At 47.6% G+C, this 15,216-nt stretch overlaps 1 protein-coding gene across 1 annotated transcript in view; it reads left to right on the top strand.

The window, feature by feature from the left end:
- The first annotated feature begins 4,595 nt into the window (after window positions 1-4,595).
- The window catches only part of LOC119971516 (aspartate aminotransferase, mitochondrial-like), a 42,877-nt gene continuing 32,256 nt past the window's right edge, over window positions 4,596-15,216 (top strand). The window contains exon 1 of the mRNA XM_038807137.1: window positions 4,596-4,773. Coding sequence (XP_038663065.1) covers window positions 4,694-4,773 — 80 coding nt within the window. The 5' untranslated portion in view covers window positions 4,596-4,693. The remainder of the gene's footprint in view (window positions 4,774-15,216) is intronic.

The following is a 15,216-nucleotide window of genomic DNA, read 5'->3' as shown; positions in this document are numbered from 1 at the left end:
TGTCTTTCCAAATATTCAGCCATCTCCTCCTTAATGATTGATTCCAGCAACTTCCCCACCACAGAGGTCAATCTAACCAGTCTATAGTTTCCTACAGTTTGCCTCTGTACATTTTTGAATAGGGGCGTCACATTAGCGTATTTCCAATCCACCGGGACCCTTCCAGAATCCAGGGAATTCTTCACCCAGACACAGCTGTTAATCAAAGTCACTCATCCAAAAGAACCACCAGACCATCAATTAGACAAAAAAATTGAATTTGAACACGATGGCTTGATTCGTTGATCTGTGTTAAATATCTCAAATTACTCCTTGTCTGGTTCTTTTTAATGGCAGCAACCAAACCACGCAAAGCAAGATGAAAGTGAAATACTACAGATTCCGTAAATCTGTAATACAAGCAAAAAATGCTGGAAATACTCAGCATGTCTGGCAAAATCTGTGAAGAGGGAAACAAAGTTAACATATTGCCAGCATTTTCTTTTTCACTTCACGTGCAAGATTTACCTAAAATGTTTCCGATCACTTCCTTGCCATTAAGTATGACTTTAGACATGGGGGTGGCACAGTGATGCAGTGGTTAGCACTGCTGCCTATGGCTCTAAGGACCCAGTTTCGATCCCAGCCCCAGGTCACTGTCCGTGTGGAGTTTGCACATTCTCCCCGTGTCTGTGTGGGTCTCACCCCCACAACCCAAAGATGTGCCAGGTAGGTGGATTGGCCGCACTAATTGTCCCTTAATTGAAAAAAAATAATTGGGTACTCTAAATTTATAAATTAAAAAATAAAGTATGATTATAGACAGATTGTAATATAAATTCCTTAGACAGCAGCATTAACTGATCTTAACTCTACCTGCCCTCTAACTTGGAATAAACAGCCCAATAAGCAATCTCATCTGATGCTTCAGTTTTTTCACACCCACCTCCAGCACCAATTGAGAGGATGGTGTGGATTTGTTTTGTGTCCAAAGGTGGGCGCGATCCTCCGCAAATGCGACGAATCGTAAAGGCTGCCGTGAAACTGGCCGTGTTTCACGGCACCCTCGCGCCCCCTCCCGGGACCCGATTCTCCCCCCTGGGCGGGGCTAGCAGCGGGGCCCCATGAAGCACGGCATCGCGGCCTTAGCGACCGTCGTTAAGTCCGCGTGCCAAGCGTTACGCCGGCTGACACGCACGATGACGTCAGCCGCGCATGCGCGGGGCTGTCATCTCTCTCGGCCGCCCCGCGGACTGATCCTGCGGGGCGGCGGAGGGAGAAAGTGGGCGGAGTGGTACGGCCATGCCAATCGGGGCCCTGGATGCCCAGAACGGGAATGTTGCGGCCGTTTTTACGACGGCAGCAAGCAGGTGTGTTTGCTGCCGTAAAAACGTCCGTAAAGGCCTGGGAACTCGGCCTGGGGAGAATCGTTGTTCACCGTAAAAAACGGCGAGCAGCGATTTGTGTCGTGGGGCGGCCGTGGGGGGGAGAATAGCGGGAGGGCGTGAAAAATGTTGGGGACGCCCTCCCGCTATTCTCTGACCCATCGTGGGCAGCGGAGAATCGCGTCCCAACTCTGTGCAGTTGTCTCAGTTTTTTTCTCCATGCTGCCTACTTTCACCCATTCCTGACCTCAAATTATTCTTGAAAATCACTCTCATTTTCACTCAGTCTCATCAGGCTGAGCGCCACCAGAAGATCCAGTTCCTGCCTCTGCACCACCCTCCCTCAAACTAATAAACACATTTGTTACCATTGACCAGAACCTGAACTGGACCAGCCATATAAATACTGTAGCTATAAAAGCAGGTCAGAGGCTGGGAATCCTGTGGCGAGTAACTCGCCTCTTGACTCCCCAAAGCCTGACCACCATCTACAAGGCACAAGTCAGGAGTGTAATAGAATACTCACCACTTGCCTAGATGAGTGCAACTCCAACAACACTCAAGAAGTTCAACACCATCCAGGACAAAGCAGCCCGCTTGATTGGCACCCCATCCATCTGTAAAATTTACACCCTCCACCAGCAACGCACAGTAGCAGCCCTGTGTACCATCTACAAAATGCACTGCGGCAACTCTCCAAGGTTCCTTCAGCAGCACCTTCCAAATCCACAATCACTACAACCTAGAAGGACAAGAGCAGCACATTCATACGAACATCATCACCTGGAGGTTCCCCTCCAAGTCACTCACCATCGTGACTTGGAAATATATTGCCACTCCTTCAGTCTCTGATCAACTCCTGGAACTCCGTCCCTAACAGCATAGAGCATAGAACAGTACAACACAGAATAGGCCCTTCGGCCCTCGACGTTGTGCCTAGCAATGTCCGAAACCAAGATCAAGCTATCCCACTCCCTGTCATTCTAGTGTGCTCCATGTGCCTATCCAATAACCGCTTGAAAGTTCCTAAAGTGTCCGACTCCACTATCACAGCAGGCAGTCCATTCCACACCCTCACCACTCTCTGAGTAAAGAACCTACCTCGGACATCCCTCCTATATCTTCCACCCTGAACCTTATAGTTATGCCCCCTTTTAACAGCTACATCCATCCGAGGAAATAGTCTCTGAACGTCCACTCTACCTATCTCCCTCATCATCTTATAAACCTCTGCTAAGTCACCTCTAATCCTCCTACACCATATGGCTGCAGCAGTTCAAGGAGGCAGCTCATCACCACCTTCTCAAGGGCAACAAGGGATGGTCAATAAATGCTCCCTAGTCAGCAACGCCCACATCCCATAAATGAATAAGTAAATTAAACATTTTCTCTCCATCCACTCTATAAAACCCTCTCTTAATTTCAACAGATCTGTTAATGCTGAAAGAAGAGACATGCTAGCAAAGCTTTTCATCTTGCACTCTTCAGGGCAGATTCACAAGAATATCAATTGTAGAGGGATACTGCATGAGGAGAGTGTTGAATGAACTGATTGGCACAATTGTTGCCCTGTAGCGTGCACCATGAAGCAGTTAACTGGCAAGGTTTTGTTGAAATGCAAACCAGGCAGGTCGACTCTGATTGGGCAAGGCATTGTCATGGGGAATGTGATGCATGTAGAAACTGTTATATATTGTATTTCATATCTGTGGCAGTAATGTTATTAAAAACCCTGGTTTAAACTGCCTGCATGGCAGTTTGTCTACTAAAGCTGTAATTAAAGTCAAGTAATTGGGACAGCACGATAACACAAGTGGATAGCACTGTGGCTTCACAGCATCAGGGTCCCAAGTTCGATTCCCCGCTGGGTCTGTGCGGAGTCTGCATGTTGTCTGCGTGGGTTTCCTCTGGGTGCTCTGGTTTCTTCCCACAGTCCAAAGATGTGCAGGTTAGGTGGATTGGCCATGATAAATTGCCCTTGATGACCAAAAAGGTTAGGAGGGGTTATTGGGTTACAGGATTAGGATGGAAGTGAGGGCTTCAGTGGGTCAGTGCAGACTTGATTGGCTGAATGGCCTCCTGTACTGTATGTTCTATGTAAAAGGTGAGGTAATCACAGAGGGATTCCCTGGGGTGTAGATGATTTGAGGGATGTTTTTAGTCCGAGCTAAGCAGGTCATGTGACATCTTTGTGGACTTCACATATAATTAATAGGAGGAGGCAGGTCTCTCTGTCATTTGCAGTTTTGCCAAATGTTATTATGTTGAGCACAAGGGTCTGACAAAACAAGTGTACTGATCTGCTCTTGAAAGGGTCTCTCTCCAATTGTCTCTCCACAAAGGACCGCAAGTTAACTTTTTTCATTTATAAGAGGCATTTGAATTCTATTGAACTTGCTTGGTTGGAATATTTATTGTGACGGTGCAGGGCATAAATTAACGTTTTTCCTTTAGTTTTAACAACTGCTTAACTGTATTGTAGAGCTATTACTGTGATGTTAATGTGGTTAATACTGTGTTAAAAATAAAGTCTGACCGAAAAGATCCCTATTTATCAGTGGAATTCCTAGTGTAAACTATCCTTTCCTCAGTTTTACAAATTGCAGGAGTGTCTCGTCTGGTATCCTAACATAAATTGGAGTCTGGTCTGATAACCTTATCAGGAATGAACCAGGGAATGGCTGTCCAGAGCTTTTGTTAATTCAAAAAGGTATAATGTGTGAAGATGCTCCTTCTGTCAGCACAACTGGATAGCACTGTGGCTTCACAGCATCAGGGTCCCAGGTTCGATGACCCAGCGTCTTCATGTTCTCCCCGTGCCTGCGTGGGTTTCCTCCGGGTGCTCCGGTTTCCTCCCACAGGCCAAAGATGTGAAGATTAGGAGGATTGGCCATGATAAATTGCCCTTAGTAGTTAGGAGGGGTTATTGGGTTATGGGGATAGGGTGGAAGTGAGGGATTAAGTGGGTCGGTGCAGACTCGATGGGCCAAATGGCCTCCTTCTGCACTGTATGTTCTATGTTTGTCTGCAAAGGGCAGGGCGTTGTGTGTGAATATGTCTTCTAGCATAGGTAAATGAGCCACACTTCAAGCCTGAATAATAATTAAATATTAATCCCAAACTCAGCCCTAGGTTTATTAATGTCCTCTTATATTGCACTGAAGCAATCATTCAATGACCTGAGGCCGCCAGTCTGTAGGTGTCGCTGTGGTGCAGTGCGGACACCGTGGGGCATGATCTTGTCGCCACTGTGCGCTCTTCGCGTTTCCCGAGGTGATAAATAACTGCTGCTCAGCTTTCTGTCGCTGCTGCTCCTCACTCTCCCGGTCATGGCGATGTTTAACTGCTGCAGGATCTTCTCCACAGCCACGTACCATCCGGGCTTGGCCGCGCTCTCTGCCCGAGCCAGGTAATAAGTGGGAGAAAGCGGAGGGGCAGAGCGGGAACCACTGGGATTTTTTGAATCGGTCGCTGGGGTAACGGTTGGCGAGCAGAGGTCCTGGGTTTGGGGTTCACCACCGACCCGCTACTTTGAAGCGGAAGAATTGGATTCCGTGGCGGTGCAATTGGGGGGGGGGGGGGGGGCGACGGTGGCCACTCTCTGATTGGCAGAGGCGGCGCAAGGGAAAAGTCCCTCTTGAAGGTTCTGGACACTGATTGGTTTGAACGCCTGTCCGTCGTGGGTGCTGATTGACTGAGAGGCGCCCGAAACGGCAAGTGCTGGATGCTGATTGGTGGAGGCGCCGAAACAGCGCACCGATTGGCTGACCGGCGGGGCGCCGTCACCGGGTTGATTGACGGGCCGCGCGCCTCCCCGTGCCCTTGATGGAGGCGAGTTAAAGGGCACAGGAGGAGCACGTGTTCTCCAGTGACGGGCAGGAACTGTGGCCACGGGGGATTGACAACGATTGAATCAATAATGTCTTTCTAGATTTGTTAGTTAGGAGTACAATAATTATTCCAGTAAATGCTGAGTAGGCAGACACACTGCCTGGTGTGCTATTGTACCATCTGCAAGGTACCAGTTTGACCCTCTTGTGGATGCTGAGGGATGCTGTGATTTCCAGAGTGCCCTGTGTGGAGAAACCAGCCAGTGTTAAGCCTCCACATCACTCCTCAATGTCGCCCCAGTCGCATTCTCACCTCTTTAACTCAGAGCGTGGTGGGTTCAAGTCTCCACTCGAAGACTTGAGTCCAAAAGTAATGGGTGATTAGCACAGTCCAAAGTTGTGCAGTTTTGGTGGGGTAGGAGTAGGTAGGGTGCTCTTTCAGGGAGTAGGTGGAGACTTGCTGGGTCAAATGGCCTCCATTGTAGGAATTCTATAATTCTACAGCCCAGGGTGTTTTTATCTCATATACACCCTGTCCATCCAGCTTTTGACAGAAGTTAGGTTTTTAAACCTTCTGAGTTAATTTTAATCTTAAAGACACTTCTGTGGTAAAATGGGTGGAGACCTGCACAAATGGATATCCGGCAGTAGGCCTGTTTCCACCATACAGTTAGGTCATGACTGATCCATACCGAAACTCCATCGATTCATTCACCTTTGCTCCATATTTCTTGAAACCCTTTTAGCTCTGCATCCACAACCTTTTGAGATGCACAAGGAAAAGTAGCAGGAGTAGCCTGCATGGTTGTCGAGCTTGCTGTGCCCTTCAATACGATCATGGCTAATCTTGAGCTTCACCTCCCTTTTTCCCCACCCACTCCATATCCTTAATTCCCTGAGAGACTAAATATCTATATATCCTACAGCCTTAAATATATTCAATGATGAAGCATCCACTCTCAGGTAGAGAATTCCAATCTCAGTTGAGGCAACTGGTCCTCTTTCGCCCCCCCCCCCCCCCCCCCCCCAACCAATCAATCAGCAGAAACAACTCTGTGTTCACCCTATGAAGCACATTCATGTTATAGGTTTTCATGAAGTCGCCTCTCATTCCCCAAAACTGCAGAGATAATATAAGCCCTATTTACTCAGCCTCTTTTCCCAGGGACCAATGTAGTCACCTTTCACCGTACTGTCTCCCATGCATGTATTAAACTTCAGACTGCTGTTGTATCAAAAGGGTATCCAGATTTCACTTCTGTATCCTCCAGCTCCACCTGCAGGATATGACCACAAGAGGACATCAGCCTGATTTAAATCCCTTTGGGCAGGATTCTCCGACCCCCCCCTCCGGGTCGGAGAATCACCGGGGGTTGGCGTGAATCCCGCGCCTGCCAGCCGCCGAATTCTCCGGCTCTCCAAAAGTCAGCAAGGCGTGAGTCGCGCCGTCCGCCCCGTAGGATGGCGGGGACCGGCGCGACTCAATGGGCCCCGGGGCTGCCCGAAGTTCCGGCCCGCGATGGGCGGAAGTCCCGCTGGTTTTTTGCCGGACCCGCCGGCGTGAATCAGACTAGGTCCCTTACCGGCAGGACCTTAGCGGCGCGGACAGGCTCCTGGGGGCAGGCCTGTGCTGTCGGGGCACTCTTTTACTATGCAATGGCCGACGCGTAGGTGACCCTTGTGCATGCGCGGGGATGACATCAGCAGCCGCGGACTCGCCGGTCGGCCGTCAGAGTCCCTTCGGCCCAGGCTGGCGTGGCGCCAAAGGCTTTCCACGCTGGCCGGCGGGGCGCAAACCACTCCGGCGTCGGCCTAGCCCCTGAAGGTGCGGACCGACGCTGGAGTGGTTCACGCCACTCCGTCCCGCTGGGACCCCCACTCCGCCGGGTACAGGAGAATCCCGCCCTTTATTTTAAATATCTCGATTTGATCACCCCCTAATTTCTCCTAATTTCTATCAGCTTCAGCTCAGAAATTGCAGATTTGTCCAACTGCAAAACATAAGCTCAAAACTAAGGCTGATGTTCACTGGAGGAAACCCACCCAGACATGGGAAGCGGGACAGTCAACCAAGTTTGGAAACAGACCCGGGTCCCTGGTGCTGTGAGACAGCAGTGCCACCCTAATTTGGAACCAATTTGAAACTGCCCAGAATTATTTCATGAAGCATTTTTACAACTGTTGAGACATTTTCATTTAGTCGGGTCTGAATTGATTCCGTTCGTTGACGGCTCAGTTTTGGGGTTCTGTTCAGAGTCTTTGTTTCTCTCAACCTGTTCCTCAGTCTGGAACATACAGTCTTGCCACTTGAATAGCTGGAGTAAGCTGAAAAGGGATGCACCCTTTTTGATAAGATTTTTACAAATCATTTTAGAAAATGGGATTAACTAATTGTTGTTGAAACCAATGCACGATACGCAGCAGAGTGGGCGACCATGCTTCGTGTGCCCCCATTCTTATCATCTGACATATTTCACTCGGGTTAACTGGTTACTAATTGTTGGAGGCTCCATAATGTATACCCTCTATCTATTGAGCATCCTTGGAAGTACAGCACCTAAAGCCCACAGGGACTGTTGTAGTTGTAATCACTTAAAGGATTAATCCTCAATCCACCAGGACCAGTTGAATGGGTTACCTCTCTAATGCTCTGTGGGTAAGGACCAGGTGCCATTGTCACTGATGCTTTTTGCTGAGAATGCAGCCGTACCAGAGGTAGTGCAGTATGAGGTCAGCACTTGGCACACTGTCCCAGAGCTAACTCGATTCCCATTCTTATTTCAGGAGCTGCCTTCAGTAATGATACAACACCAGGTTAAAGTCCAACAGGTTTGTTTCAAATCACTAGCTTTCGGAGCACTGCTCCTTCCTCAGGTGAATGAAGAGGTCCTGAGGAAGGAGCAATGCTCCGAAAGCTAGTGATTTGAAACAAACCTGTTGGACTTTAACCTGGTGTTATAATACTTCTTACTGTGCTCACCCCAGTCCAACGCCGGCATCTCCACATCATTCACTAATGATGGCAGAGTTTGTACTCGTGTCCTCAATACAATCTGGGTGAAATCAGTAAGCAGCAGATCTGGCAATTTTACCCGTTATATCAAACGTAAATCGAATTTCCATGATCTTTAATGCTGATGAAAAATTCACACCGCACAGGTGCCAGGCAATGACCATCTTCAACAGGAGAGAATCTAACCATCACCCCATGTTGTCCAACACTGAATTCCCCAGAATCAACATCCTGGGGGTTACCATTCACCACAAACTGAACTGGACCAGTTACATAAATGCTGCGGCTACAAGAGCCAATCAGAGGCAGGAAATTAAACATAAACCATATAGTACGGAAGGAGGCCATTCGGCCCATCGAGTGCACCAACCCACTTAAGCCCTCACTTCCACTCTATCCCTGTAACCCAATAACCCCATCTAACCTTTTTGGACACTAAGAGCAATTTATCATGGTCAATCCACCTAATCTGCATATCTGTGGGAGGAAACCAGAGGAAACCCACGCAGACACGGGGAGAACACACACACACACAGGGAGAACGTGCAGACTCCGCACCGACAGTGACCCAGCGGGGAACCGAACCTGGGACCCTGGCACTGTGAAGCCACCATGCTATCCACTTGTGCTACCGTGCTGTTTGTGGCAAATTCTGTGGCAAGTAACTCGCCTCCTGATTCGCCAAAGCATGTTCACCATCTACGAGGCACAGGTCAGATGTGTGGTGGATACGCTCCACTTGCCTGGATGAGTGCAGCTCCAACAACAGTCAAGAAGCTCAACACCATCCAGGGACAAGCAACATGATTGGCATTCCATCCACCGCCTTAAACATTCACTCCCTCCACCACCGACACACAGTAGAAGCAGTGTGTATATCGACAAAATTTTTGATTACATCTTCCAAACCCACAGTTTCTACCATCTATAAGGACAAGGGCAGCAGAGACCTGGGTACACCACCACCTGGATGTTCCCCGTCAAGCTGTCCACCATCCTGACTTGGAAATATATCACCGTTGCTGGGTCAACATCCTGGAACCCCCTCGCCAACCGCACTGTACCTACACCACATGGATTACAGTTCACCACAGTTATAATTCAATGAGTAAATGAGGAATCTGGAGCCAGTCTTTCCTTCACGTGGGTATATTCGCAAAATAAGGGAGCACAGACTCACTTTTCCTGTTCCTCCATAACCGGTTCTTAAATAGGAATAATGCCCTAACTCTTTCCCAGACAGTAACTGCTGCTCTCACTTGCAACTAGAGTCTGCAATTCATTGTGACGACCACCTTCTCAGGGGGCAGTTGGAGATGGGCGACAAATTCTGGACTTGTCAGCGATCCCCACGTGAAAGAATAGGAAAAAGCATTTCACCAGAGGTTGGCCTTGCTCAGAACAGGCCTTGCCTGCAGAACTGCAAAATAAACCTGGTGGCTTTCAGGCACATGCACCCAGTCATGGCCTGTTAAATTGCTAATTTTCACATATTGAGAAGTGTTTAATTTGGGGTGCAACAATTACATTCCTAAATACTTGAGTATATTTTTAAGTCGTATCCAAGTATTTAAACTCCGATTATTCGTGGACAGAGGATGAGACGAAGAAACATTTAAAATTATGAAGGGAATAGATGGGATAGATGCGGGCAGGATGTTTCCACTGGCAGGTGAAAGCAGAACTAGGGGACATAGCCTCAAAATAAGGGGAAGTAGATTTAGGACTGCGTTTAGGAGGAACTTCTTCACCCAAAGGGTTGTGAATCTATGGAATTCCTTGCCCAGTGAAGCAGTTGAGGCTCCTTCATTAAATGTTTTTAAGGTAAAGATAGTTTTTTGAAGAATAAAGGGATTAAGGTTTATGGTGTTCGGGCAGGAAAGTGGAGCTGAGTCCACAAAAGATCAGCCATGATCTCATTGAATGGTGGAGCAGGCTCGAGGGGCCAGATGGCCTACTCCTGCTCCTAGTTCTTATGTTCTTATGAGAGACATTTATTAAAAATGCCTTTTTGATGCTGACCACATTTTCAGTTGTATCAATCAAACAGCACCAGGTTACCATTCTTAAATACACCAAAGAATATTCTATAATGCAAGAGACAAAAAGTAAGACATTATGTTCTGTAATATTTAACAAATTGGGCTGGTGCTGAAAGATTGCACCATTGTGATTATACAATTAACTTTTCACAAATAGCAGCATAATTTCAATTGCAAATTGTGCCCAATTACCTGTTTGATCTCATTGCAGAAACTATCCCCCTTGTGTTTAATGTGGGTTTTAATTTTCTCTCCCTTTCATCCTGGGAAACTACTAGTATTGCTGTGACAAGGTCAAATGTTAGTGGTATGAAGGACGCATTTCTTCCAAGTTGCACCATTCTGCTTTGCACGTCGGTACCTTATCTATAGCATCCTTGCATTCCTTGCTTTCCCCCTTTCCATTATCCATTGCCTCTCTCTAACTTCTCTCTTGTGATTTTATGATGTGCTGCATGGGTAGCCTCCTTGTATGGGATTTCAAAACAAGGAGAAATTAAGTGGCTGAATTTTTGTTCCACAAAAGGATGCCAGTTATCAAAATTAGATTTCAATCTTGGGTTCAGAGTGATCTTCAAAGCCCGAGACTATCATACTTCAGAAGTTTGTATGGTGACTCGTATCAGGATTAGTCTCCCAACAGCCCTTGCTGTATCCAGTTTCAAATGTCACCACAGAAAGCCAATTATTTAAAGTGTAGCATTGAGCTGTATTAATAGTGCAAAATAACTGACTGGACCAGCGGGGAGTCTGTGTAGTGCGGCGGACCAGCAGGGAGTCTGTGTAGTGCGGCGGACCAGCAGGGAGTCTGTGTAGTGCGGCGGACCAGCGGGGAGTCTGTGTAGTGCGGCGGACCAGCGGGGAGTCTGTGTAGTGCGGCGGACCAGCGGGGAGTCTGTGTAGTGCGGCGGACCAGCGGGGAGTCTGTGTAGTGCGGCGGACCAGCGGGGAGTCTGTGTAGTGCGGCGGACCAGCGGGGAGTCTGTGTAGTGCGGCGGACCAGCGGGGAGTCTGTGTAGTGCGGCGGACCAGCGGGGAGTCTGTGTGGTGCGGCGGACCAGCAGGGAGTCTGTGTAGTGCGGCGGACTAGCAATCTGCCCTTTCAGTTCTGGGACTTGCAGTTGAATTGCTGAGGACATTGGCGGAAACAGGATGAGAGTACTGTGTACAGTTTTGATCTCCTTATTTAAGAAAGCACATCATTACATTAGAAGCAGTTGAGAGAATGTTCACTTGACCAGTTCCTCCCTTGGAGCTTAGAAGGTTGAGAGGTGATGTTATTGAAACATATCAGATCCTGAGCGGATTTCACAGGGTGGATGTTTCTTGTGGGAGAGACCGGAATTAGGGAACACAGTTTAAAAATAAGGGGTTCTCTCATTTAGGATGGAGATTGAGTCACCTTTCGCGGAGGGTCGTGACTGTGTGGAACTCTGTTACCCGGAGAGCAGTAGGCTGAAACAGGACCATTAAATATGTTTACGGCAGAGGTAACAAGGGAGTCAAAGGTTATGGGGGGGACGGGGGTGGGGGGAGGGTTGGAGGGAATGTGGAATTGAGGCTACAGTCAGGCCAGTCGCGATCTTTTTTTTTATAAATTTAGATTAGCCAATTATTTTTTCCAATTAAGGGGCAATTTAGCGTGGCCAATCCACCTACTCTGCACATTTTTGGGTTGTGGGGGCGAAACCCACGCAGACACGGGGAGAATGTGCAAACTCCACACGGACAGTGACCCAGAGCCGGGATCGAACCTGGGACCTCAGCGCCGTGAGGCGGTTGTGCTAACCACTAGGCCACCGTGCTGCCCTCGGCCAGTCGCGATCTTATTGAATTGGGAAGCAGGCTCAAGGGACCAAATGGCGTACTCCTAATTCATCTGTTCGTATGAACGTTGATCTTTGTGTCAGAGACCTGCACTGGGACTGAAGTGCAGTTCGTAGCAGCAAGCCCCTACATCAAAAATTGCTCTTAATTCAGAAGCAGGAAATGCTACAAATATGCAGATGGTCAGTCAGAGTCTATGGCGAGATCAGTGGGACTTACTGTATAGGCGTGGAGCCATGTTCTAAAATGGAATATCAGGCTGACAGTTGTCTTCATAAGCGATGGTGTAATAGTATTGTCACTGGACTAGTAATCCAGAAACACGGTAATGATATGGGGACTGAGGTTCAAATCCCATCACAGCAGATTGTGAAATTTTAATTGAATAAAAAAAATCTGGAATTAAAAGTCTAATGGCCATGAAACCACTGTCGATTGTAGTAAAAACATATCTGGTTCAAATCTGTGTAATAAAAGCCACTGGTAAACCCAGAAGAATGCATGAGTCGGAATGATATGCCTTAAACATAATGGACAGAAACATTAAGACATAAAAAAATAAAGGATTTAAAAATATCCTAGGAAAGGGCGAAAGGTGGCACGGTGGCACAATGGTTAGCACTGTTGCTTCACAGCCCAGGGACCCAGGTTCGATTCCCGGCTTGGGTCACTGTCCGTGCAGAGTCTGCACGCTCTCCCTATGCGTGGGTTTCCTCTGGGTGCACCAGTTTCCTCCCTCGAGTCCCAAAAGTTGTGCAGGTTAGGTGAATTGGACGTTCTGAATTCTCCCTCTGTGTACCCGAGTAGGTGCCGGAATGTGGCAACTATGGGATTTTCATAGTAACTTCATTGCAGTGTTATTGTAAGCCTACTTGTGACATTAATAAAGATTATTATCATCAATAGAAAGGTAAGACATTGGAGGGATGGAAAATATGCGGGTCACTTGTAGAATTAAGTATATTTGAAAAGAAGGCTTTAGCTGAAGTTATTGAAGTCTGTGTTCACACCTGAGAGATGCAGGTGAAAGATGAGACATTTTTCTTGCAATTTTGAGTTGAGCTTCATTTGAACAGTGAACAATGCAAATAGCAACATTATCTGAGTAGATGGGGTAGATCACGGTAGCCTTGTGGATAGCACAATTGCTTCACAGCTCCAGGGTCCCAGGTTCGATTCCGGCTTGGGTCACTGTCTGTGTGGAGTCTGCACATCCTCCCCGTGTGTGCGTGGGTTTCCTCCGGGTGCTCCGTTTTCCTCCCACAGTCCAAAGATGTGCAGGTTAGGTGGATTGGCCATGATAAATTACCCTTAGTGTCCAAAATTGCCCTTAGTGTTGGGTGGGGTTACTGGGTTATGGGGATAAGGTGGAGGTGTTGACCTTGGGTAGGGTGCTCTTTCCAAGAGCCGGTGCAGACTCGATGGGCCGAATGGCTATCCTTCTGCACTGTAAATTCTATGATATCACAGAGAGCTCAGGGTCACGGCTGCAGACAGAAATATTTGATGAAGCAGTCATAATAATCCACATTTAGTCTCCGGTGTTGGAGAGAGAGCAGTGAACATAAAGATATAGGAGTGTGTTTGATTGTGGGGGAGGTATGAATGCAGCGTCACTGTGTTTGCACAGGACTATGCCACAGGAAAGACTGCTAATGGTGGGGCCAGTGGAAAAGTGAGCCAAGGACACTGCAGTGATGCTAGTCCCTCTAAAAAGTGTGAGGGTGAAAGTGTCTGAGAGTGGCAGGGGCGAGGAAAGTGGCAGTGGTGGGGTTATGTTGTAGATCAGGGGTGGGCAAACTTTTCCGTGCAAGGGTCACGTTCAGAAATTTACAATTTTAAAGGGCCACATAGTATATTAAGTAAAATAATTACTTCACCCGGTTATGATTCTGGGCGCCTCATATAGAACATAGAACAGTACAGCACAGAACAGGCCCTTGTTGTGCCGAGCAATGATCACCCTACTCAAGTCAACGTATCCACCCTATACCAGTAAGTAACCCAACAGCACCCTCCCATTAACCTTAAATTTTTTTAATTTTTAATTTTTTTTATGACTTGGTGGGCCACATAAAGACCTTTGGCGGGCCGCATGTGGCCCGTGGGCCATAGTTTGCCCACCCCTGTTGTAGATGGTCGAAGGAGATCTCTTGAATCTGGGGGTTTGTGAATGGATAATGAGGGCCAGCAGGACTCCCATCGTGGTTTTATAAACAAGTGGGAGGGTCTCCGTACAAGCCAGGGAAATGGAATACCTGTGTGAAGGGGCCTGCAGAGAGTAATTCGCAGTCAATGAAAAGAAGTATATTTCAGAAACTCTGGCGTGCAAGATAAAGTCATCAGAATAGGTTCAACAGAGAAAATGAGTAGGAATAGAATCTTTATATAATATGGGTAAGGGAAAAATAGTTGTGGGAGTTTATAACCTTGTAGCAAATTGTATTCAAAGTTCATCCGCATTTCTTTTATTTTGAAAATATTTTTAACGTTTTAGCATTTTATACAAAATTACAAAAAATACAAACAGTAACCCATAACCAAACGCAAACCCCAAAAGCGACCGTTCAATCTCCCAAGAAACAAAAGCCTCCCCTTTACTCCCCCCCCCCCCCCCCCCCCCCCATTTATATCCCCTCACCATTACCACTGTGATGTGTCATACATTCACCACTAGTTCCTAGAACCCAGGCCTACCTAAGATAGCCACTTGCCCCACCCAACAGGTGAGACAAAGAAAACCTCCTGGTCACTGTTAGGTCTCTGCCCCTCCTCTTCCCACACTCACCCCAAGCTGGCAGGCTGCCTCAACTCCCTCCCAAACAAACATTCTAGACTCAATGAGCCTTACCAATTGACCCAACAAGTTGCAGCCCCTCCCCCACACTACTCCCCCATTCACTAGCCTACCCCTTAGTGCTAGCAAGGTGCCCCACCCAAAAACAGACCAACAACACCATCCCCCAGTCCATCCTTCCTATTCCCTTGTCCGAATCCCAGCATCCTTACCATGCTGCGCTCTCCATCCAATTACCATATCTATATATCTGCTTTACCATGACCTTGGCCTCAAGAAATACTCCCTCTGACCTCTATGAAAAAGAACAATAAAGACATACCACAATATATTGCAATATTTA

Source organism: Scyliorhinus canicula, chromosome 9, assembly GCF_902713615.1.
Source record: "Scyliorhinus canicula chromosome 9, sScyCan1.1, whole genome shotgun sequence".
In the NCBI taxonomy this organism is placed as follows: domain Eukaryota; kingdom Metazoa; phylum Chordata; class Chondrichthyes; order Carcharhiniformes; family Scyliorhinidae; genus Scyliorhinus; species Scyliorhinus canicula.
Note: the sequence above shows the minus strand (reverse complement) of the source record. Positions and strands in the feature narration are given on the sequence as shown.